The 23,004-nt window shown below is 43.0% G+C and overlaps 1 protein-coding gene across 1 annotated transcript in view; it reads right to left on the reverse strand.

The window, feature by feature from the left end:
• Positions 1-226: 226 nt before the first annotated feature.
• Positions 227-23,004, reverse strand: part of KCNV2 (potassium voltage-gated channel modifier subfamily V member 2) — a 41,820-nt gene continuing 19,042 nt past the window's right edge. The window contains exons 2-3 of the mRNA XM_060762266.2: positions 7,719-9,482; positions 227-658 (exon numbers count right to left, since the gene is read on the reverse strand). Coding sequence (XP_060618249.2) covers positions 401-658; positions 7,719-9,146 — 1,686 coding nt within the window. The 5' untranslated portion in view covers positions 9,147-9,482 and the 3' untranslated portion in view covers positions 227-400. The remainder of the gene's footprint in view (positions 659-7,718; positions 9,483-23,004) is intronic.

Here is a 23,004-nt window from a genome sequence, read left to right on the forward strand (position 1 = left end):
TGTATGCACACAAACAGAGACAGAAAATAAATTACTTCCTTTTTGTTCTCACTGTGGCAGCACTATTTTTGTAAAGTAATTTTTGATGCTGCACTATACCCCGTTTTTCAGTGAATTGCTTATTAGAATCAACTGTTTGATCACAATCCTGATGCACCATTGAATTCCAGTTGATACTTGGATGTCAGAAGGAACTTTTCTCAGACAAAATAATGAGACCCACATCTTTATGCTTATTATTTTTTTTAACAAAAATGTTTTGAACCAAGACATCCACATCCCATCTTCATTTCTAGACCAGTTGACCTTGTGGGCTGACTGACTTGTTTTCTCGTGTCTCTCCATTTCTTTTTCCTTTTCCCCCCCTTCCAGGGAATTAATGGTTTCTCCATCTTAGCAGTCAGGATAGCCTGTTTCCACAGCACTCAGACATCTTCTTCACAGCCCGCCGTGTGAAATTTACTTTCCCTCTGTCTTTCCGTATAGCTGTATACTCATATGCTTTTAGTTTGGTGTAATAGTCTGAGAATTTATTATAGAGGACAGAGATGGGCATGCCATTCAAAATTATTCCAAAAGCAATGCAGAGGAAAGCAAAGAGTCGTCCGAGGTGGGTTTCTGGACACATGTCTCCATATCCCACAGTAGAAATGCTGACCTTTGAAAGCAAATAAAAAAAACAAGACTGTTACTAAGAACATAAAAACAGCATTTTATATTGAGGAAAGACAGATAATTTAGATTAATTTGTTGGCTGCTGTTAAGTGTTTTTGAGTCAACTTCAACATAAATTGACCATATCCTTGGGTTTCCCTGTGTGCTTATAGACTCCGGGGGAAAGACACATTGCTAGGGGAAAGAAAATGTCAATGACAGTTCTCTGCCACTCTGCCATACCTCCCGCACAGTGAGCAAATGGGGATCCAGATATATTTAGAAACTTTTCTTGTAGAGGCTGAGTATCCCTTATCCAGAGTTCTGAAATACTCCAAAATCAACCATGTAGGTGGTTGAGATAGTGACTCTTTGGTCTTTTGGAACCTCAAAGTACACAAACTTTTTTTTTGCACAAAACTATTCAAAATATTGTGCATGAAATTATCTTCAGGCGATGTGTATGATATCTATATGAAACCAATGAATTCTAAGTTAAGACTTTGGTCTCATCTCCAAGATACCTCATTGTAAATGCACATGCAAATACATATATCATATACAAACAAAACAAAAAGAAATAGAAAGTCTCAATAATCCATGAAATTTTATACCCATCCAGAGGCACCCTTAGATTCTTTAAAAAGCAACTAAAATGAACCATTTGATTAGCTTTGATGAATGAGAAAGTATCAAATTACTTTTTGGTGCAACTATAATGTAACTAATTAACTTTAATGTTCCTATGTCATTGCTTTGTTTGAAATGACAACAGAAGGGTTTTGTTTTTGGAATCCCAAAGCAGGCTGCAATGCATTGCCAAAAAGACTAATACAATATAGTAGTGACAATAAAATTAAGTGTACACAATATAGTTTGCAGTGGTGGACTATGTCCAAAGCAACAGGCTGATCCAATAATACTCTGCAAATGCTGAATATTGTGATGCAAGTGTCAGGATGCCATTCCTCAACACTTATTCGGTGGCTGTTATAGCAATCTTACGTTATGCATTATGTAACAACAGCAACAATAGCAATAATAACAACAATGACTTAATTCTTATACCCCACCACCATCTCCCCGAAGAGATTCGGGACAGCTTACATACAGGACAAAACACAAATCAAAACAATCCATTAAAACAAAAACACAATCATGATAAAAATATGATGAAATATAACAATCCAGATAAAAACACAGTTAAATAAAACATAAGAGTATAAAACAGCAGCATTGAGTTCTATGAAAACAATGCTCGACAAGGCCCAATATCTTATGTTATATATTGGGTCTAAGTTCAGAGTTGCATATAGTAAATCTCTGCATGCATAGTTGCACATCAACTGTATTTTGCAACACTTTTGTTGAGTGGCAAGGTTGCACAACTGAACAAATACCCAATGTACTTAACCCATCTTCACAAGTGTCCAAAAGCCAAAGACCATCAATCTGTTGATCATGGGGGTTCTATGTGGGAAGTTTGGCCCAATTCTATCGTTGGTGGGGTTCAGCGGGCTCTTGATTGTCCGTGAACTATAAATCCTAGCAACTACAACTTCCAAATGTCAAGCTCTACTTCCCCCAAACTCCACCAGTGTTTACATTTGGGCATATAGAGTATTCCTGCCAAGTTTGGTCCCGAACTATCATTGTTTGAGTCCACAGTGCTCTCTGGATGTAAGCAAACTACAACTCCAAAACTCAAGGTCAATGCCCACCAAACCCTACCAGTATTTTCTGTCATGGGAGTTCTGTGCACCAAGGTTGGTTCAATTCCATCACTGCTGGAGTTCAGAATGCTCTTTGATTGTAGGTGAACTAGAAATCCTAGCAACTACAACTCCCAAATGACAAAATCAGTCCCCAAACCCAACCCCAGTAGTATTCAAATTTGGCCAAATTGGGTATTTGTGCCAAATTTGGTGCAGTGAATGAAAATATATCCTGCATATCAGATATTTACATTACATTTCATAACATTAGCAAAATTACAGTTTCAAGTAGCAATGGAAATAATTTTATGATTGGGGGGTCACCACAACATGAGGAACTGTATTAAGGGGTCGTGGCATTAAGAAGGCTGAGAATCACTGTTCTAAGGAGTGTATTTTGAACCTGTTTTCATAAATATGGATTTCTGAAAATACATTGTCACAGAAGGGATCTGGAACAGGACAGAAAGCAGGTAGAAGCCTGCTGAGGAGATTGACCTGGAGTTGCTTGCCCTCCTGTCAAAATCTTGTGTTTTGTCTGAAGAATAATAGCTCACTCTGCTCTTGTATTTCTGCCGAGTTCACCTTGTAATGGTTATCATAGCCCATTCCAAGGCATGATGATGGTGTTGGCAAAACAAAGGGAGAACCGCCTACAACAGGGCAGCACCGTTGTTCTCTGTTAGACAGCAGCCACGGTTAATTTAACAGGGGAATATTCATTGCTAAGGCAGCCCTGCATACGCCCCGGCCCTTTCCTACTCCTTTTTCTCTCTCTCTCTCTCTTTAAAAGTAGCCTGATGCCTCGAATGAATGAAACATAAGGCTGATTCCCTGAGCTTGGAGCCTGGGCAAGCTTATTTGTAGGATGCACCTGGCGCATTTGCTGGTATAAATGGGATTAGTTTTGTGGTCTGATGGAAATTAACTCACTGGGCTTGAATGTTAATGCAGGAGGAATATCTCCAAAAATAAACGGCAGCATGAAAGAGAGACGTGCTGCTTAGTATGCAGCCTGTGGGTTCTAGAATGGAAAATTGTCATTTGTAAATGTTTCTCACACAAAGTCTGAAAATGCAGAAGCAGAACACTGGAGAGGGCAGTTTCTTGTCTATTTGTAAAAAAAACGGGGAGGGGGGGGACTTCTGTGAATTTTTCAGTTCCATATATTTTGAGCCTCTTGGCATTTACCTGCAGTGACTTTGACCTTTCTCATCTGATGTAACCAGGTGAGGACCAGATAGAAAACTGGTAAAGTTAGTTTTATATCATTGTGATTGAATGAAGTGTCCTCTCTGCAACTCTTTTCCCAAAGTCAGATTCAGAGCATTTTGAGTCACTTGAAGAGGTTTTTTTTTAGTGGTGGAGAGAGGCTGAAAGAGAGATTGATCCCATCTGCTGGATTCCCCTAGTTTTGCCAATACAGTTCTAGGCTTGGCCCCTGGCTATGGGTCAAAGTAGCAAGAGATCATAGAATCATAGAGTTGGAAGAGACCTCATGGGCCATCCAGTCCAACCCCCTGACCACAAGCAGGAATATCTTATTCAAAGCACCCCTAATAGATGGCCATCCAGCCTCAGCTTAAAAGTCCCCAAAGGAGGAGCCTCCACCATACTCTGGGGCAGAGAGTTCCACTGCTGAACAGCTCTCACGGTCAGGAAGTTCTTCCTAATGTTCAGGTGAAATCTCTTTTCCTGTAGTTTGAAGCCATTGTTCTGTATCCTAGTTTCCAGGGCAGCGGAAAACAAGCTTGCTCCCTTCTTCCTATGATTTTCCCTCATGGCTATCATGACCCTCCTAGTTCTTTGCTCTAACCTTCGGTTTGCTTGAAGATTAGAAGTGCTCTGATATGGCATTTACTTGTGGTTTGTCCTCAAACCCATTAATGTAGAACAGGGGGTGAGCAAAGTATGCCTTCCCGCCTTTGCCCCCACACCTCAAATGACTTCTGGGGAGCATGTGGCATCATATTCACCACATTTTGACCACCTCCTATATTATTCCAGGTCCAGGAGATGCCTGCCTACAAAGAGGGAGTGAATAGGAAACTATTTCTTAAGTCATTTCTTGCTGTTAAAAATTGTGCCTACCATCTAAAATGGCCAAAAGGGGCCCAAAATGTGCAAAACAAAAAATGTCCCATGTTTTCTAGAGGCTTTTTTGCGGCATTTTGGTTATTATTATTATTATTATTATTATTTCAATGAGATGAGTACAATGAAGGGTATGGGGTAGGATGTGGCTCTCTAAGGCCACCCGGGTAGGATGTGGCTCTCTAGAAACACCCAATAATTGATTCTAGAAAACAATTTATTTCTAGATTAATAACAATAATTATAATACCATACGATCATGGTATAACTACCCCAAAGGCACCAGTTTGCATCTGATCATGGATGTCAAGTAAGGTCAGTCTTAGTTAGTACTTAGAGGAGAGACTGCCAACGAATATCAGGCACTGTAAGCTAGATTTCAGAGCAAGAAACTGGCAAAACCATCTCTGAATATCCCTTGCAAAGCTAGATTTCAGAGCAAGAAACTGGCAAAACCATTTCTGAGCATCCCTTGCAAAGAAAAAAAAACCTGTGAAATTCACAGGATCTGCAATAAAATGACAGGCGACATGAAGGCACGTACACACACAAGATGCAGAATCTAGATGGCTATAAAACAATATCACTGCCAAAAAAACCCTTACAAATGTGTTGTGTTTTTATGACTACTCCCTGTAAAAAGAAAAAGACAGCAAATAGAGAACTTTTCTCAGGCCCCATCTACACAGCAATGTAAAATCCACATTATCCCACTTTGGACTGGATTATATGGCAGTGTGACTCCTGTAATCCAGTTCAAAGTAGATAATCTGGATTGTATATGGCTGTGTAGATGGGGTTTTGCTCTGCTACAGTTTCCAATGCGTTTTATAGGCTTTCTATTTTCTGTAAACATTTTGGGAGTATCTGGCTTACATCAGGGGTGGGAATGATGCATCACCTTAGATCTTGTAGGATTACAACTCCCATCAGTCCTAGCTAGCAACACTAATACTGATGAATGCCAGGAGATGTAGTCCAACAATACCTAGAGCAGTGTTTCTCATCTTGGGGGTCGGGACCCCTGGGGGGGGGGGAGTCGCAAGGGCAAATCAAAGGGTCGCCAAAAACCACCAGGAAACACAGTATTTTCTGTTGGTCATGGGGGTTCTGTGTGGAAAGTTTTGCCCAATTCTATCGTTGATGAGGTTCAGAATGCTCTTTGATTGCAGGTGAACTATAAATCCCAGCAACTACAACTCCCAAAAGTCAAGGTCTATTTTCCCCAAACTCCATCAGTGTTCATATTTGGGCATATTGGGTATTTGTGCCAACTTTGGTCCAGTGAATGAAAATACATCCGGCATATCAGATATTTACATTACAATTCATAACAGTAGCAAAATTGCAGTTATGAAGTAGCAGGATTCATGCCAAGTTTTTTCCAGATCCATCATTGTTTGAGCCCACAGTGCTCTCTGGATGTAGGTGAATGACAACTCCAAAACTGAAGGTCTACAACTTCCAAATGACAAAATTAATCCTTCCCAACCCCACCAGTATTCAAATTTGGGCATATTGGGTATTTGTGCCAACTTTGGTCCAGTGAATGAAAATACATCCGGCATATCAGATATTTACATTACAATTCATAACAGTAGCAAAATTGCAGTTATGAAGTAGCAGTGAAAATAATTTTAAATGGGGGTCACCATAACATGCGGGACTGTATTAAGGTGTCGCAGCATTAGGAAGGTTGAGAACCACTGATCTAGAGGGTCCTCACTTTGTTCAACCTGGATTTAAATTCTACCTTCCATGAATTGAATTAAATACTGGCTTTATTTATCTCAGAGGATAAACTAAATTTCCTTTCTTGTGTAGAGCCCCCAAGTTCAATGCCTGACAACTCCAGGTAAGACAAGGAAACTATTCCTGCTTGAAACTTGGGGAAGCCACTGCCAGCCAGTATAGGGTTATATAGACCAATGGAATTATTCTGTTCAGCATCTCACTGTATCAATAGTGAAAAACATTTGGCCCTCCCGACATAGCTGGACTAATGACTGTGGTCCAAGAAGATCCAGATTCCTCTGCCTTATGTCGTGATATGTATGTACTCCTTAGAGATCCATGCAGAAAACTATACAGATGTCACTGCTGAACGTATCACCTGTGCTGCATGCATATTTTACTACCTGGACAGAAGCTACAGCAGGGGAAATATGGAAGAAGACACAAGTAACAGATCCTCTGCTCAGTTTTCATGTTTGATTAGCTCTTGCAACTCAGCAAAGATTTCTGACACCAAAACATCCCGGGATAATTTGCAGCATGAGCTTCTGCCCAGGTGCTACTTTGGTAAGACCCCAGGGTTCATCCAACTCCACAAAAAGAGAGGGGATATTTATTAGTCAGGGGCGGCTTGTGATCCATTTCAACTAGAGATTTCTTAACTAGAAGCTCCATATCACATTACTCACAACTAAGCCAGACTCTCCTGCTCTGTTTTGTTATTTCTGCCCACTGTTACTGGCTTGGCATAAATAAAACAAAATATCATTTTGTGTTCTCTTTGTAGTCACTCTTGCCAGCTGTCTGGAAAGCCTTATGAAAGGCAGCTGTCATATCTGCCTGTCTTTGCCTTGCACACACATACATATGTATGAGCTGCCATCCTTGTCTTTAATTTTCAACTGTGGGCAAATTGATGGACCTTTTTAATGGCACTGCGGAATCTTCTGGTAGAGCTGCTTCTCTAAATTCCCATCAAGAAGGGAAATAAAGCCTTTCCCCATCCCTTAAAGATCAGAACTGGGAAATATTACTTTTTGACACTACAACTCCTACATTTCCTCCATCCAGTGAGATTCTGGGAACTGTAATCTCCAAAGGTAATATTTCCAACTCTGATTTCCTCTAAAAGTTTAAATTTCAGCAGATGCACATTAGTTTCTGCAAACTAGTCATGCCAGTAATGCAGACATGTGTTCTGCATCCCAACACTTTCATCTCTTTTCTCAATGAGCAGCAGCAGCAGGAAGTCTGTGTTGAGCGTAGACACAAATAGCCATCCAATTCATACTCAGCTTCGCCGATTATAGACTTATCCGCTGAAATGGATGGACTAAAGCTTCCAGCTGAGGTGGTGTATGTGTATGTGTTGTGTGGGCGCACACACATGTTATGTCAAAGCAAAGCTGAGAACAGATGTTCACAAATCTGGGTGTACTTTACTGCTTTCGAAGTAGACACACACACAGAGAAAGGGCAGAGGTAGGGCAACAAATAGCAAAGAGCCAAGTGAATACTTACGGCTGCCCACCACCAGGCATGGGGGATGCTGGTGAAGTTTGTGCTGGAAACATCATGCTCCACAGTGTAAACCATGGCAGAGAAGGCAAAGATGCCCAGGGCAATGAATAGCAAGAGGCAGCCCACCTGCTGGTAACACTGGCGTAATGTGAAGCCAAAAGCTCTCAGCCCAGTTGAGTGGCGGGCCAACTTGAGAATGCGGAAGATGCGCATGAGGCGCATGATACGGAGCACTTGTCCTACTTTCCCAACCCGTCCCACTTTCTCAATGTCATGTTCATGTGAGGAGCCTTGTCCACGTGGCAGATCCTCTACAAAATGTTCTAGAAATACCTGGATGTAGAGGGGTAAGACTGCAATGAGATCCACAGCGTTGAGGGCACTGGTAACAAAGTGGCGCAGATCTGGAGTGGAGATCAACCTCAGGATGTATTCTAAGGTGAAGAAGGCGATGCAGAAGGTCTCCACGTGCTCCAGCATGGGTCGGATCACTCCATTGACTTTGTCCTTCTGCTGCATCTCCTCCACAGTATTGAGAGCCAGTGCCACTACTGAGATGAGGACAAAGAAGCTGGAGGCCACACCCATAGCCTTGGCCATGGTGGACGAGAAGGGCTTCTCCATAAGGTTCCAAAGGCGCCATCGCTGGGCAGCATAGCGCATGTGTCGGAAGAGGCGTTCGCTCTCCTGAACGGCCGCTTGGGCCCGGAGCTCCCTTTGCACCTTTAGCTGCTCATTCAGCTCATCACGCCTCTCTTCAAAGCAGATGCGGCAACAGCGGGGGGTGTATTTTAGCCGTACCCCCCAGTAGCTCAGCTCCTCCAAGAAGCTGCGGGGGCACAGCTCATCCCGCACCTGCAACACTCCCGAAGCATAGAAATTGTAGATGAGCTGGAAGACAGCAGGGTCTCGGTCAAAGAAATATTCATCCCCCTGTGCAGCGTAGTCATCACACAGGCCTAACTGGCAGCGACGGTCAGTGGAAGTGGCCAAGCGGCCCAGTCGTGTGTTGGGATAAATGGCCACAGCCTGGTAGGTAAGGCGATAAGTCCGGCCACCAACATTGATGTTGAGCACGGAGGAGGAAGCTGCAGTGGTCGTACCCGCTTCAGGATGAAATGACGGACTGAATGGAAACACTGGCGAAAGCCTTGCTTGATCTTCTTCATCTTCTTCCTCCTCCTCCTCCTCCTCCTCCTCCTCCTCCAACTCCTCCTCCTCATCATCCTCAAAGGAATAATAGTTTTTCTCTGTTTCCAGCAGCAATTGCCGCTTGGGTCCCCACTGAGGCACACCAAATCCCCTGGAGTGTGTGTCTATGCACACTGTGTCTCCTTTACCTCCTGTAGTAGAGTCCAAGGAGGCCTCCTGTAGTTTGGCTTTGTAGGCTTTGCCCTGGGAGTCTTTTCTTGGCTTCAAAGGCCACATGTTGCCTCTCTAGTCAGCCAGTTGGATGCAACTCTCCGTCCTGCCGCCACCACCGCTGTAAGATGTGCTCCCTTGGCTGCGGCGTTCCCCTCTGTGTCTTCCCGTCTGAAGCATCAGGCACTAAGGCGGCGTCACATTTCTTTCCCCAGCAGCCAGCAGCTCCAGTTGTTGTTAAAACTCAGTGTGGGATACAGACACATGGGGACTGCTGTTGACCGCTTTAATCTTGCTGACAGGGAAGATCTGAGTGCTTAGAGAAGGGGATTTAAAGGCTATTATCCTGTTTCAGCCTTGGCTCCCTCTATCTGTGACGTGAACGATTATGGATCCAGAAATCTGGGGATAATCAGTCAAAAAATAAAATGCAGTTATTACTGCTAATAATAAAAAATGCAAAGTGCTTCTATTTCCATAGTCTCAATATATCTTCAGAATAGGGGAAGAAGGTAGGATTCTTCAGTGAGAGAATGAATAGCAATGACTCACTTTGGATTTATGCATCTTTACGGATTTGTTCATCTTGTTCCCAATTTTTTTTGTCTGCCCCCGCCATTGTTCATATCACTATCTCATAGGTCTCCAGCTGTCACAACCCATTTTACAGGTGGCATAATAAATCCCAGTCTTTTCAGAAGACCCAAGGACTCAATTCTAATGTTGTTTTGGGAGTTACAAATAATATCAATCAATCACTTTGTTTATATCCTGCCTTCTCCCCAAAAGAGGAAGTCAAGACAGCCTACAGAATAAACAGAAATGCAAATCTGACAATCTATACAGTAGAGTCTCCCTTATCCAATATAAATGAGTCAACAGAACATTGGATAAGCGAAAATGTTGGATAATAAGGAGGGATTAAGGAAAAGCCTATTAAATTTCAAATTACATTATGATTTTACAAATTAAGCACCAAAACATCGTGTTTTACAAAAAAATGACAAGAAAAGCAGCTCAATACACAGGAACATTATGTAGTCATTACTGTATTTACAAATTTAGCAGCAAAACATCGCAATGTATTGAAACAGCTGTGGATCCACGCAGGAGGCAGACTGTGTTGGATAATACAGAATGTTGGATGAGCAAAGGTTGGATAAGCGAGACTCTACTGTAGCTAGAAACATATGAATTTCAGTCTAAAGAATTAAAACTGCACAAAACATTGATACAAAGCCATAGATTAAAAATAATACAGCATTAGAACAAAAAATACATTATATAAAACAATGACTTCTCAAATACTTGCTGGAATAGAAAGGCTTCCACGTGGAAACACAGGAATAACAAGGAAGGAGCCAGTCTAGACTCCCAAACAAATGAGCTCCAAGGAGAAACCACGAAGAAGCCCCTTGCCTGCATCCTCACCAAATATACCTGTTAGGTGGAATGGGAGAAATGCTTCACCCCAAAATCAGGAAGACTTGTATAGAAAAATACAGTAGTGGGGCTGAACCATGTGTCTTGCAAGCACAGAAGTTGCAAGCTTGCATCACAGCAAGCACAGAAATTTGCATCCAAATCTGACTTCACAGCTTGAGAACTTAAACCTTTTTCTTGTTTTTTTTAATTATTTTGAGCTTCTAGCTCTTAGGTCTATGAAGGCAGATTTGAGGTTGAAAGCAATTTGACCGTGTTGGGATGACTTGCAGAAGCCGGAAGTTAATCAATTACATTTTTTTAGTATTAGACACTGTTGGTGGGGGTTTCATGGTGTGCATATCCCTTTCTGCTCAGTGCTTTGATTTGCAAAGTGAGAAAAAAATGCCAATAAACAGCCATTGCATTTATACTTGCTTAAGCTTCTCATGAAATCGAATTTGAATTAACTTGCTGCAGCATTAGCGTGTGTCTGTGTGCACATCAGCACATGCTGAGTGATCTTAAAGATGAAGCAGCCCAGGAAGTGAAAACAGCTGATGGAATTCAAGAGTTGGAAGCCACAGGTACTTGTCTCAAATGAAGAAAGGATTGTGTCTCAATGATGGAGCAGATGCTTTCCTCACAGAAGATCATAGCTTCAAGCCTTGACATATCTGGATAGGACTGGAAAAGGCAGCTTTTTTTAAACCCTGAAGAGCTGCTGCCTGTCACCTGACAATACTGAATTGAATGAACCAGTGATCTGATGCCACCATGCCAACTTATCTACCATTTCTACCATCTCTGGGAGGTTCAAAATGCCAAACTAGTTTGCACTCAGCAGAAGACTGAAGAGAGAAGAAATCTGTGAAATCTTGCTCTTGAGAGTTGTCATCCAAAACATCTGGTTACCCAAATTTTCCTCAATGCTGCTCTGCTACATGGGCAGAGTAACGATGAACATGTATATACAGTGCTGGCAGTATTGTTGCGGTATAATAATTTGTACTTTTTCCTGACTGTCTTTGTACAGTGTATGAGTCCTTCTGCAAGCACTTCCCTTCCTCTTCCCCATTACTACTTGCACTGACACAGCTGTTTTCATAGGTATCTGGCTGCCCAAAGCTGAAATCTGATATGCGGGCTGGACAGAATGTCAAATATTTACTGGCACAATCCAGTGAATGTTTTCCATGAGTAAACAACAGGGAACTCAATAAGACTGGATCACCCAGCCCTTTTGTTTGGTGGCTATCTTATCTCTGTTTGGGGGTGATTATGTGTGAATTGTTCTTAGCAAATGTTTTGTATAGGTCATGTGTCTCAACCCAGTTTAAGTCATTTGAGCCTTTGCCACAGGAGGACGGCACAACCATGCCTTGTTCATCAATGCATATGTTGGTTGTACTCCAAAAGGCAACAAGACTATCATTTTCTGGAAGTTTTCCTTGTGCATTTATTATACACACAATTTCAAAATAATGGATCCAGTTTCAAAGCAGTGTATTTCATGATGGCAAATAAGTTAATTAGCCATCAATTTGACTTCTGAAGTGTGTGGTCACCCTGTGTTCTTCCTCTTACATAAATAGCCTGATTCCTCAAATTATCGGTACCGAGGATAAATTCTTTTTGGCACTGATAGATCAATGACCTGGGGGTGTTTCAAAAGATGGGCCTGATTTTAAATCATTATATCTCTGCAACCACGAACCAAGCATGATTAAAACTCTTACCACTTGAAAGGGTGGGGCATAGAGTTTCAAAGGAGTACTGCTAGATGCCTCTCTCAGTGCATAAACAGTCATTTACAAGTTGGCAATGCTAGCCATTGTCAAATTGATGTTTCCTAGGCTCACTAAAACAGATCAGCATGGAGCTGAATCTTTTCACCAATATCAGCAGAGTGAAACTTAATAACTTGATTGTTCATTAAACTGTTTGTACATTTTTGTGTTATTGTGGCATGTTGCCATCATGAAATATACTCCTTTGAAATTGGGTCCATCATTTTGAAACACGTTGTAAAGCCCTCCAGCTTTTTCTGCAAAGCCTCCTGGGCAGTTGCCTTGTGGTATTCAGTGTTCAAAATCACCCTGCGAAGTTTGGCTTAGAGAGAATAGTTTCCCCAAAGATATTTGAACTTGGCATGTCCAACGAACAGCCCCCTGCATGAACCTGATTTTCTTTTTGTAAAGTGTAGGTATGCAAATGTGTATGCGTGTGTGGTGGGGACAATCACATCACCAGATAAGAACTTCCAATTTCTGCAGATGGGTTCCCTTAAAAGGTAAAGGTTTCCCCTTAACATTAAGTCTAGTCGTGTCCGACCCTGGGCTGTGGTGCTCATCTCCATTTCTAAGCCAAAGAGCCAGCATTGTCCATAGGTGCCTTCAAGGTCATGTGGCCAACATGAGTGCACGGGGAGCCATTACCTTCCCACCAGAGTGGTACCTATTGATCTACTCACATTTGCATGTTTCCAAACTACTAGGTTGGCAGAAGCTGGGGCTAATGATGGGAGCTCACCCCACTGCCTGGATTCGAAGCACTGACCTTTCAGTCAGCAAGTTCAGCAGCTAAGCGGTTTAATCCACTGTCCCTAAAGGGCATTGTGGATCTGATTAGGGGCAAAAATCAGGACCAGGGAAATTTTACAATGGAAAATTGCCTAGAAATTTTTTTATTCAGGATGAACTAGAACTTTGGGGAGATTTGGGGAGGTCTGGTGATCACAAAGAAATCTTGTTTTGGGCCACATACAATCTGTGGGTCACTGTGTCCACACTCTTGCTATAAACCCGACTATATTTTTGCAATCTATCTTGTGCCTTTGACAAGTGCACAAAGGACAGTAGAACAACAAGCAGAGACTTTCTGCCTGAAACATAGGAAGACTTGCCTGTCGAATTAGCTAGCCGCTAAATTAAAGATGCAGAAACTCTACCACAAACCAGTTTGGCAGCTTTATTTATAAAGGTTGCATGTTCTTTGATGGAGGATGATAAACCAGTGCCCAACAAACTTCTGATTATTCCTGGGAGCTGCACATTCCACTACTCTCTGCATGATATCTCACCAGGAATGCTTGTTATCAACATGGTGACGTAAAATAAAAACTGGTCAGGAGACCAAACAAGCAAACACTGGTAAATGGGCACTAACGAAACCCAGCTTGTTCTCAATTAACACGCAGGACAATAAAGACATTCCACGATTTCTCTTCAGGTGGAAAATAGCCAGTGCTCTTACCAGTGCAACGAGAGGATACAAACAAGGAAATCACAAATGTCAGTATGTGCTTCTAAAATCAAATATGTGAGGTTTTTTTTTTAAAAAAAATAGTAATATTTTAAAAGATCAGGTAGATTTCATATTTTTATGTGAAAGATGGGGGGAGGGGGGGTCAAGCCTCCAGAACACAAAGAGAAGTATAATAGGTTATTGCTAAAAGTGAGAACAAAGGAAAATTAAACAACTGTACTGGAAATGTTCACTGGGATTCTCTTATTGTCTTTGATATCTTTCCTGTTATGAAGTTCCAAGTTTTGGGAGAAAGGGCTCTTTTCTGATTGAAGCAGATCTGAAAACGACTCTCTCTTGGTGCCTTCGGCGGATCTAGACAGGCCTTTTAATGGAGAAACTTCCGCAATAAAAAGGTGGCTGTCCAGATGACGTTCTGGACAAATCAGAATTAATCCACCACAAACCAGGAAAACCCTGGTTTGTGGCGAATTAATTTGATAGTGGGTTTATTCCACACCTTCTTGGAAGGTACGGGATAAACTCACTACTTCCGGTGTCTGCAATTAGCCCAGAAAACTGTGGGAATACCAAACCCTTCCCAAAAACACAGTAAAAACAGATAATAATTCACCCAGGCTCCATCAGATGGCTGTAGATGACACAGTAGGAGAAAGGGGGGAGGGGGGAGGAAAATGGTTCCTGCCCCCCCTTCTCCTGACGCGTCATTTGTATGTGCCAGGAAAACTTTGACAGTCATCTGATGGAGCCTGGGTGAGTTCTTTTCTTTTTTTTTTTTACTGTGTTTTGGGGGCTTCTGGGGAGGGGGTTACAGTGTCTTGGCGTTCTATTTGGGAAGTCTCAGTAGAACATCTGGACACCTACCTCAGAAAGCGCATTCTTTCTGGGGTGAGTGTAGATGGGCTCCCAGGAAGATCCACGTTTTTTAAACACGGATTCTCCTGGGATGAAAGCCTGTCTTGAAAGGCCCTTAGTCTCAAAATAGAGCCTTCCATAGCTGATTGGTCTACAACTCCCTAAGCAGCACAACCATTGCTGGAGAAATTTGGTCTAGTTGCAATTTGGTCTAGATCAGTGGTTTCCAACCTTTTTTTTTTTTTTTTTTTTTTACCAGGGACCACTTTGACCAGAGACCACTCTCCAACATTAGTACCAAAAAGGTTATGAATCAGCTTTTGGTCAACTTTAGATTTGGTTTGGTTATCTGGGATGCTGTTTCAGAAAATTGCACTGGATAGACTACATCAGCTCTAGTTTCTGATACAGAACATATGCAATCCAGTAGTCACCATCTGCTCACCCACAGAAAACCATATTTCATAATCTTGAGCTGATGTGGTCTACCCAAGGGGTTGGGGCTGGTCAACAACAGGGAAGGAGTGGCAGGCGGCGCAAAAGGATCAGAAATAAAAGAAAAGAAAAGAAAATAAAGAGGAAGGAGGCTCATGGACCAGATTTTCCTCTTCATGGCCCACTGAACAATCCTTGGTGTTGACTTGAAGGCACACAAGAACAATAAGGTTCATATGTTTTGCACTTTTCCTCTATTAAACTGTTCAGACAGAATGCTAAAAACAGGGCTTTTTTCATACCAGCAGAGGGAGCTGGCGATGAAAAAAGGAAAACCGGGAGAGAAAATTATAATAACTGTTTTAAAAATGTTTTTTATTATTAGGCTTTAATTCCTGTACCTTGTTTTAAATCATGCTGTGAGCTGCTTTGTTTACCTGCCTTCTTTGCATCTAGCTGGTTTGTAGTACAAAGATCTTCCTAGACTTACGAAGTTAAAAGTCCATGTTCTAAAGACCTTACACTTTAGAAATCGACACTGCAACAACAAAGGAAAGGGAAGGATGTGGAATCAAGGGTAAATCAATCAAGATGCTATTGATATTTTGATTATTTTATTACATTGACTTTGGCATATGGTACTTTGAGGTGAAGCATCTCTTGTGTAATTGAATCAGAAAAACTAAAGCATGCAAGAGGTACAGCCGCTTTCTCCTGTTTGTAACTCAGAAGTTTGCTTCTATCTTTAAATCTTTTTCTCTCCCCCTCCCTCATACACACACATACACCATCTACTTAAGTGTCACCTACAACAGTGGTTCCCAAACTTTTTGACTCACTGAGCCTTTTTTGAGTAAATTTCTATGGTGGACCCCCATAGGCTAACCTATTAGGCCTGTCGGTTTCGTTTCGTTAATTCGTTATTTCGTATTAAAATCGTTATTTTTTGCATATCCGAAGCGATATCAAAACATATTTTTAAACCCGGAAGGGTTTAAAAATATCGAAGCAGCAGCCCCATGTATTTTACGAGCTGAAGCTCCGCTCGTTAATGGCATGGAGGCTGCTGCTGAGCGCGCCATCCGGCTCTGGCTCCTCCTCTTCCTCCGGAGCCCATTGGATGGCGCGCGCGCGCTCACAAGCGGCCTCCGCGCGCCATCCGGCTCTGGCTCCTGCGCCCCCCTCCTCCTCCTCCTCCTCCTCCTCTTCCTCCCAGCTGGGAGGAAGAGGAGGAGGAGGAGGAGGAGGAGGGGGGCGCAGGAGCCGGAGCCCATTGGATGGCGCGCGCGGGCTCACAAGCGGCCTCCGCGCGCCATCCGGCTCTGGCTCCTCCTCTTCCTCCGGAGCCCATTGGATGGCGCGCGCGCGCTCACAAGCGGCCTCCGCGCACCATCCGGCTCTGGCTCCTGCGCCCCCCTCCTCCTCCTCCTCCTCTTCCTCCCAGCTGGGAGGAAGAGGAGGAGGAGGAGGAGGAGGAGGAGGGGGGCGCAGGAGCCGGAGCCCATTGGATGGCGTGCGCGGGCTCACAAGCGGCCTCCGCGCGCCATGCGGCTCTGGCTCCTCCTCTTCCTCCGGAGCCCATTGGATGGCGCGCGCGCGCTCACAAGCGGCCTCTGCGCGCCATCCGGCTCTGGCTCCTGCGCCCCCCTCCTCCTCCTCCTCCTCCTCCTCTTCCTCCCAGCTGGGAGGAAGAGGAGGAGGAGGAGGAGGAGGAGGAGGAGGGGGGCGCAGGAGCCGGAGCCCATTGGATGGCGCGCGCGGGCTCACAAGCGGCCTCCGCGCGCCATCCGGCTCTGGCTCCTCCTCTTCCTCCGGAGCCCATTGGATGGCGCGCGCGCGCTCACAAGCGGCCTCCGCGCGCCATCCGGCTCTGGCTCCTGCGCCCCCCTCCTCCTCCTCCTCCTCCTCCTCTTCCTCCCAGCTGGGAGGAAGAGGAGGAGGAGGAGGAGGAGGAGGGGGGCGCAGGAGCCGGAGCCCATTGGATGGCGCGCGCGCGCTCACAAGCGGCCTCCGCGCGCCATCCGGCTCTGGCTCCTGCGCCCCCCTCCTCCTCCTCCTCCTCCTCCTCTTCCTCCCAGCTGGGAGGAAGAGGAGGAGGAGGAGGAGGAGGAGGAGGGGGGCGCAGGAGCCGGAGCCCATTGGATGGCGCGCGCGGGCTCACAAGCGGCCTCCGCGCGTCATCCGGCTCTGGCTCCTCCTCTTCCTCCGGAGCCCATTGGATGGCGCGCGCGCGCTCACAAGCGGCCTCCGCGCGCCATCCGGCTTGTGTGACTTTTCAGGGCTGTATGACCATGTTCCAGAAGCATTCTCTCCTGACATTTTGCCCACATCTATGGCAGGCATCCTCAGAGGTCTGTTGGAAACTAGGCAAATGGTGAGTTATATATCATCTAATATTATCTATGGAATGTCCAGGGTGGGAGAAAGCCATTCAATGCTAATCAAGGTGACCATTACTGCAACATTCACACTTAGCCTGTTTGATCAAGAAAATTTTTTTTTCTAAAATGTTTTGTAAATAATAACGAAAATTCGTAAATAACAAAACATTTTTTTGGAAAGTTTTGTAAATATTTTAAATATCGAAACAAAAAAACACCCCAATTAAGAATCGAATTTAGAAACAAATTTTTTCTTGATCAAACAGGCCTATAACCTATCTCTTACAAGTTAATGGTGTTTAGGAGTACTGTTACCAGGAGAGGAATGTCACCTAGTGGTTGTTATGAGCATTTACACAAATCTGTTGTGCATCATTTTACAGTGGACTCTGCAGAAGATGCTTCAGCTGTACTTCATAAAAAGGAAAAGCAGCCTTTTTAGCAAGCCATGCAAATGCTGATTTATTATCAGTAAATGTTTGATTTTTATACCTATTTTTATGCTATATACCTAGGGTCATGGAAAAAAATTAGTCTTAAAGGGAAAAGTGTAAGAAGCCCTGTGCTAGGCCCCCTCCACACAGCTGAATAAAATCCCACATTATTTGTAATGTGGATTCAGGCTCCTTCCACACAGCTGAATAAAATCCCACATTATCTGCTTTAAACTGGAATATATGATAGTGTGGACACAGATAACCCAGTTCAAAGCAGATATTGTGGTATTTTCTGCCTTGATATTCTGGGTTATATGGCTGTATGGAAAGGCCCCCAGAGGACCTAGAATTTCCTTGAACGGTATTCACTCAGGTTGAAATATTGACTAAGGGTGAATACTTTATCCTGACAAGAGAAACTTCATCCTCCACACATTTAATGAAGTTTGTGACACACAAACAAAAGTTTTACCATGTAATCAACTTTCCCCGTGTTTTTATGATAAAAGCAATCATGAACAGACACATATAACCCAGGAACAACACCCTGTAGTTTCCAGGCACAAGTCCACAACCAAACCACTCTGGACAGATGGCCATGCAGCCTCTAAAAAGTGGTAATAATGACTAATTTCTGTTCCTGGCTTGAAAGTGTTGATAGTGTATAACTGCCTTCGAAAGTAGTGGTCCTACTCCATACATTTTGTTTCTGTGCAAGAAACTTCATTAAACATGTGGATGGCAAAGTTTCTTTTGTCAGGACAATGTTGTCACCCTGTAGTCAGTGTTGTACATCTTCTCACAATGACAGCAACAGACATCAGGAACAGACATGTATAACCCAGGAACAGCACCTTGTAGTTTCAGGCACAAGTACATGGTCAAACTTGTCTATACAGATGGCCACACAGCCTCTATAACCCAGGAACGGAACTTATACAAGCATTCACATATTCTCATATTCACATCTTAAGTTTTTTTTAAAAAATACATTTCTGGACAACCATCTTGGGGTCTGCAATTTCCCCGGACAAAGCAGCAAGTGTGGACGATGGAGGCAGAAATCCCAGGACCAATAGGTCTGTATGTAGAGCCCTTCTCAGATCCTGGGTTTTCCTCCCTGACTAAAACCTGCAATTTGGTGCTGTCTGGAAGCACCCTGAGATGTGGAGGTGGGTTTCTGAAAAGACTTCTTCATTTGAGATGCTGCCAGGCTGAAATGGTATATTTGGGGAGTGATCTTCAGTAGTTAATGGCCATAACAAATTACAAGATTGCAAATCTAGGGGTTTTTTTTTTTTTTGTGAGTGTCTACTGCTGCAACCTAGACTAAAATTTTGTTTTTCCAGCCCAGTTTCACCATACTTCCCATTCCAATGCTGGGGAAAAATCAAAACAAGCCAGGATGAGGAGAAAGTGGAGTCCAATCAGTAAGCATTATTGTCAGACGCTTAACTGAGACATGCTTGCACCATGTATTTGGGCATGTATATCCCACATTGCTATAATAAACTCAAGGCGGTGTGCAAATAAAAATAAACATGTGATTCTTTTTTTTCCTAAGAGAGAAATCTAATATTACCAAACAAGGATGATCAAACATCAGTTTCTACTGAGGCAGAACCATAATGCTGTGTTAAGGAAAAGCAGTAGCTGTTATAATCATACAATCTTTTTTTAAAGAGAGTTTTATCCTCCAAGTCATTGTGACACCTTGGATTAGTAAGGAAAATAAACCATGTGGATGAAGTCCCCTAAGCGCTACTGACCATGACTCAGTAGGTATTGGCAGCAAAACCTGTGTTGCTTAGTAACCTTCCAGAAGGTCACAAAGAAGTGATCGAGCTTAACATACCAAGTTAGACTGTTTATTAATATAGTATAATAAAACAGCATGCACAGAACAGAAGAACAACTTAAAACGGCTCTTTCCTTGGGAAATACACAAATCTTCACCTTTGAAAGCTGCCCCGGCTTCAAAGTTGTGGCAGAAGAAGCTATGGGTGCAATCATGTATTTCTTTCTTCGAAAGGATTGTGGTGTCATGGTTTGAGTGTTGGACTATGACTTGAGAGGCCAGGGATAGTTCCTTCACTCAGCTGTGGTTAACATTGGGCAAGTTGCATGCTCTCAGCCCCAGAAAACCCCCAAGGATCACTATTAGATAAGACTTGAAGGAACACAAGAACAACATGCACCACCAGAATAGCACCCAGGGCTCCTCACAGCATGAGTGGAGCTTGCTCACAGGTAACTGGGTATAGGCAGCCATACCTGTTAACACTGCCATATAATCTAGTTTCTGCATGCAGATTAACTGCTTTGAACTGGATTATATGAGTCTACACTGCCATATAATCCAGTTTAATGCTGTTAATCCACATTCAGAAATCGGATTATATGGCAGTGTAGGTGGGGCCTGAGTGAAGTGTCTGCCTGAGACAAAACAGCACCAACATCTGCAGTTATTTTCTTTGTAGTTGTTCTTATGCGCCTTCAAGTTGACTATAATTTATGGCAACTCTGTTATAGGTTTTCTTGGTACAATTTATTCAGAGGAGGTTTGTCATTGCTTTCTACTTAGGTTGAGAGTGTGTGCTTTGACTGAGGTCACCCAAAGAGTTTATTTATTTATTATTTATTTACAGCCTTTCTCACCCTGAAGAGGATTCTGAGCAGCTTACAGAACACATATATGGCAAACATTCAATGTTGATTATACAATTAACAAGGACAGACAACACAGAGGTAAAGGCAGATTTTCCCATCTTATTTCTGATATCTTGGAGGCTGTCATCGACTCTGGCCACAGGAGGGGCTGTTGCTCCATTTTCCATGCTGAGGAACTTTCTTCTGACCAATGTCCTTTTAATGGTGCCTTTTTATTACCTCCCCACTAAAAGTGGTACCTGTTTTATCTACTTGTATTTCTGCTTTCAACCTGCTATTTTCCATGGTTAAGTACAGATTCAAACCCTGATCTTCCAGAGTCCCGGGCTGGATCTACACTACCAAATAATGCATGTTGAACTTCATCATATGTTCAGTGTAGATCCATATAATGAAGTTTGAACTTCATTGAACTGCATTACATGGACCTGCACTGACTATATATGGCAATTTAAACTGCATTATTTGGCAGAGTAGACCCAGCCCTAGTCTAACACTCAAACCACTACACAGTGGCACTTATTTTATTTACTTTTATTTGCCAGGTAACAAATTCCACAGCTTTGGAACTTGTTACCTGGTGAAATTAGGCAAGCCCCTACCCTACCAGTCTTTAAGAAAGACTTAAAAAACTTGGCTTTTCTGATGTGCCTTCGGAGAGTGACCATTTAACCCATTTATTTGTTCCATCTACAGCTGTCCTCATGATACACCCTCCCCTGTTCTTAATAAAGGCCTAACCCCACTGCTCCTCCATCTTAAGCTCCTCCCTTACAAATATTAATATTTTTTTTATTCCTATTATTCCTTTTAACATTTTATTTCATGCATCTGGCCTGCCCTTTGTGTTTGATTTTTACTATGTTATTTTGCACTTTTCATTTCATTTTGTTTATTTTATATATTCTGTTGTGATGTATTTTTGTTGCTTTGTGACTAATTATGCTGTATTATTTTTGGGCTTGGCCTCATGTTAGTCGCCCCGAGTCCCCTTTGGGTAGATGGCGGTGGGTTATAAATAAAGTTGTTGTTGTTGTTGTTGTTGTTGTTATTATTATTATTATTATTATTACTTTGTTATTATTGTATTTTTAGTACCAGTTGGGGAAGAGCTGTTTGTAGCATTTTATGCTTGTTTTGGATACTATTTTGCTTGTTTGGGATACTATTTGCCTTGACTTATATGAGTCTCCATATATGTGGGGTGTGCGCGCATGTGGTGTTTGTTGTTCTGCTTCTAGCAGGAAAATGTTTTGGGTCGGTCTTGGGCACAGAATTACAGTTAAAAATACCTCTATTCCCCGGCATTTTTAAGCAGTTCCAAGCAATCTAAATCCTTGCCTTGCCATGTTAATTAATCCCTGCTCCCCTTGACAGGCACCATTAGTGAGAAACCTGTGGGAACAGCTTATTTTAAGCGAAGAGTCAAGAGGAAACCTGAAAGAAAGTAGTTTTGCTGTACCCTGCTACTCCAATCCTATATTTTTTAATAGCATCATGACAGTCACTGACATATTCAGCTGTGCCATTGTTGCCTTTTGGTGCTCAAGAAATGCTGGGCTTGTTGCTTATAATGAATTCCTTTTTGCACTAACTAGTTATAGGGCCATGGCTTCACTAAAGAGCGGGAAAGAAATGTTCACTGGTTCAATCGTCAACTTGTGCTATGCCTTGTGCTGCTGCCTCAGGCGGTGTGGTGGGTGTTGAGGTGACAGCAAGGTGGATGGGAGGAGTGTATGCTTTCTACCAGAGGTTAGAGATTTTTTTACTCAATTCTTTCACAGAAAAAAAATCCAAAGCCCTGGCTTTGGCCTATGTTGTTGTTCTTTCAGTCACGTCCGACTCTTTGTGATCTCATGGACCAGCCCACGACAGAGCTCCCTGTCAGCCGTGGCCACCCCCAGCTCCTTCAAGGTGAAGTCATCCATCCATCTTGCCCTTGTTCTGCCCCTCAGTTGATTGCTGGAGGAGACTGAGAACAGGTTTCTTGGAAGACCTTATCATGTAGTTTGCTGTTGTTGTTGTTTGCTTGTTCAGTTGCTTCCGACTCTTTGTGATCTCATGGACACACCACACCAGAGTTCCCTGTTGGCCATTGCCACCCCCAGCTCCTTCAGTGTCAGCCACTTCAAGGATACCATCCATTCTTCTTGCCCTTGGTTGGCCCCTCTTCCTTTTCCCTTCCATTTTTCCCAGCATCATTGTCTTCTCCAAGCTTTCTTGTCTTCTCATTATGTGGCCAAAGTATTTCATTTTTGCCTCTAATATCCTTCCCTCCAGTGAGGAGCATCTATCTACCTTCGTTCAGCCTTCCTTATGGTCCAACTCTCACATCCATAGGTTACTACAGGAAATACCCTATTTTTAACTATGTGGATCTTCATGCCAGTGTGATCACATTGGCCTATAGTACTAAGCATGTTTATGTGCATTATTTTCTCCAGCTATGCACATTTT

The sequence above is a fragment of the Anolis sagrei genome, chromosome 2, assembly GCF_037176765.1.
Source record: "Anolis sagrei isolate rAnoSag1 chromosome 2, rAnoSag1.mat, whole genome shotgun sequence".
In the NCBI taxonomy this organism is placed as follows: domain Eukaryota; kingdom Metazoa; phylum Chordata; class Lepidosauria; order Squamata; family Dactyloidae; genus Anolis; species Anolis sagrei.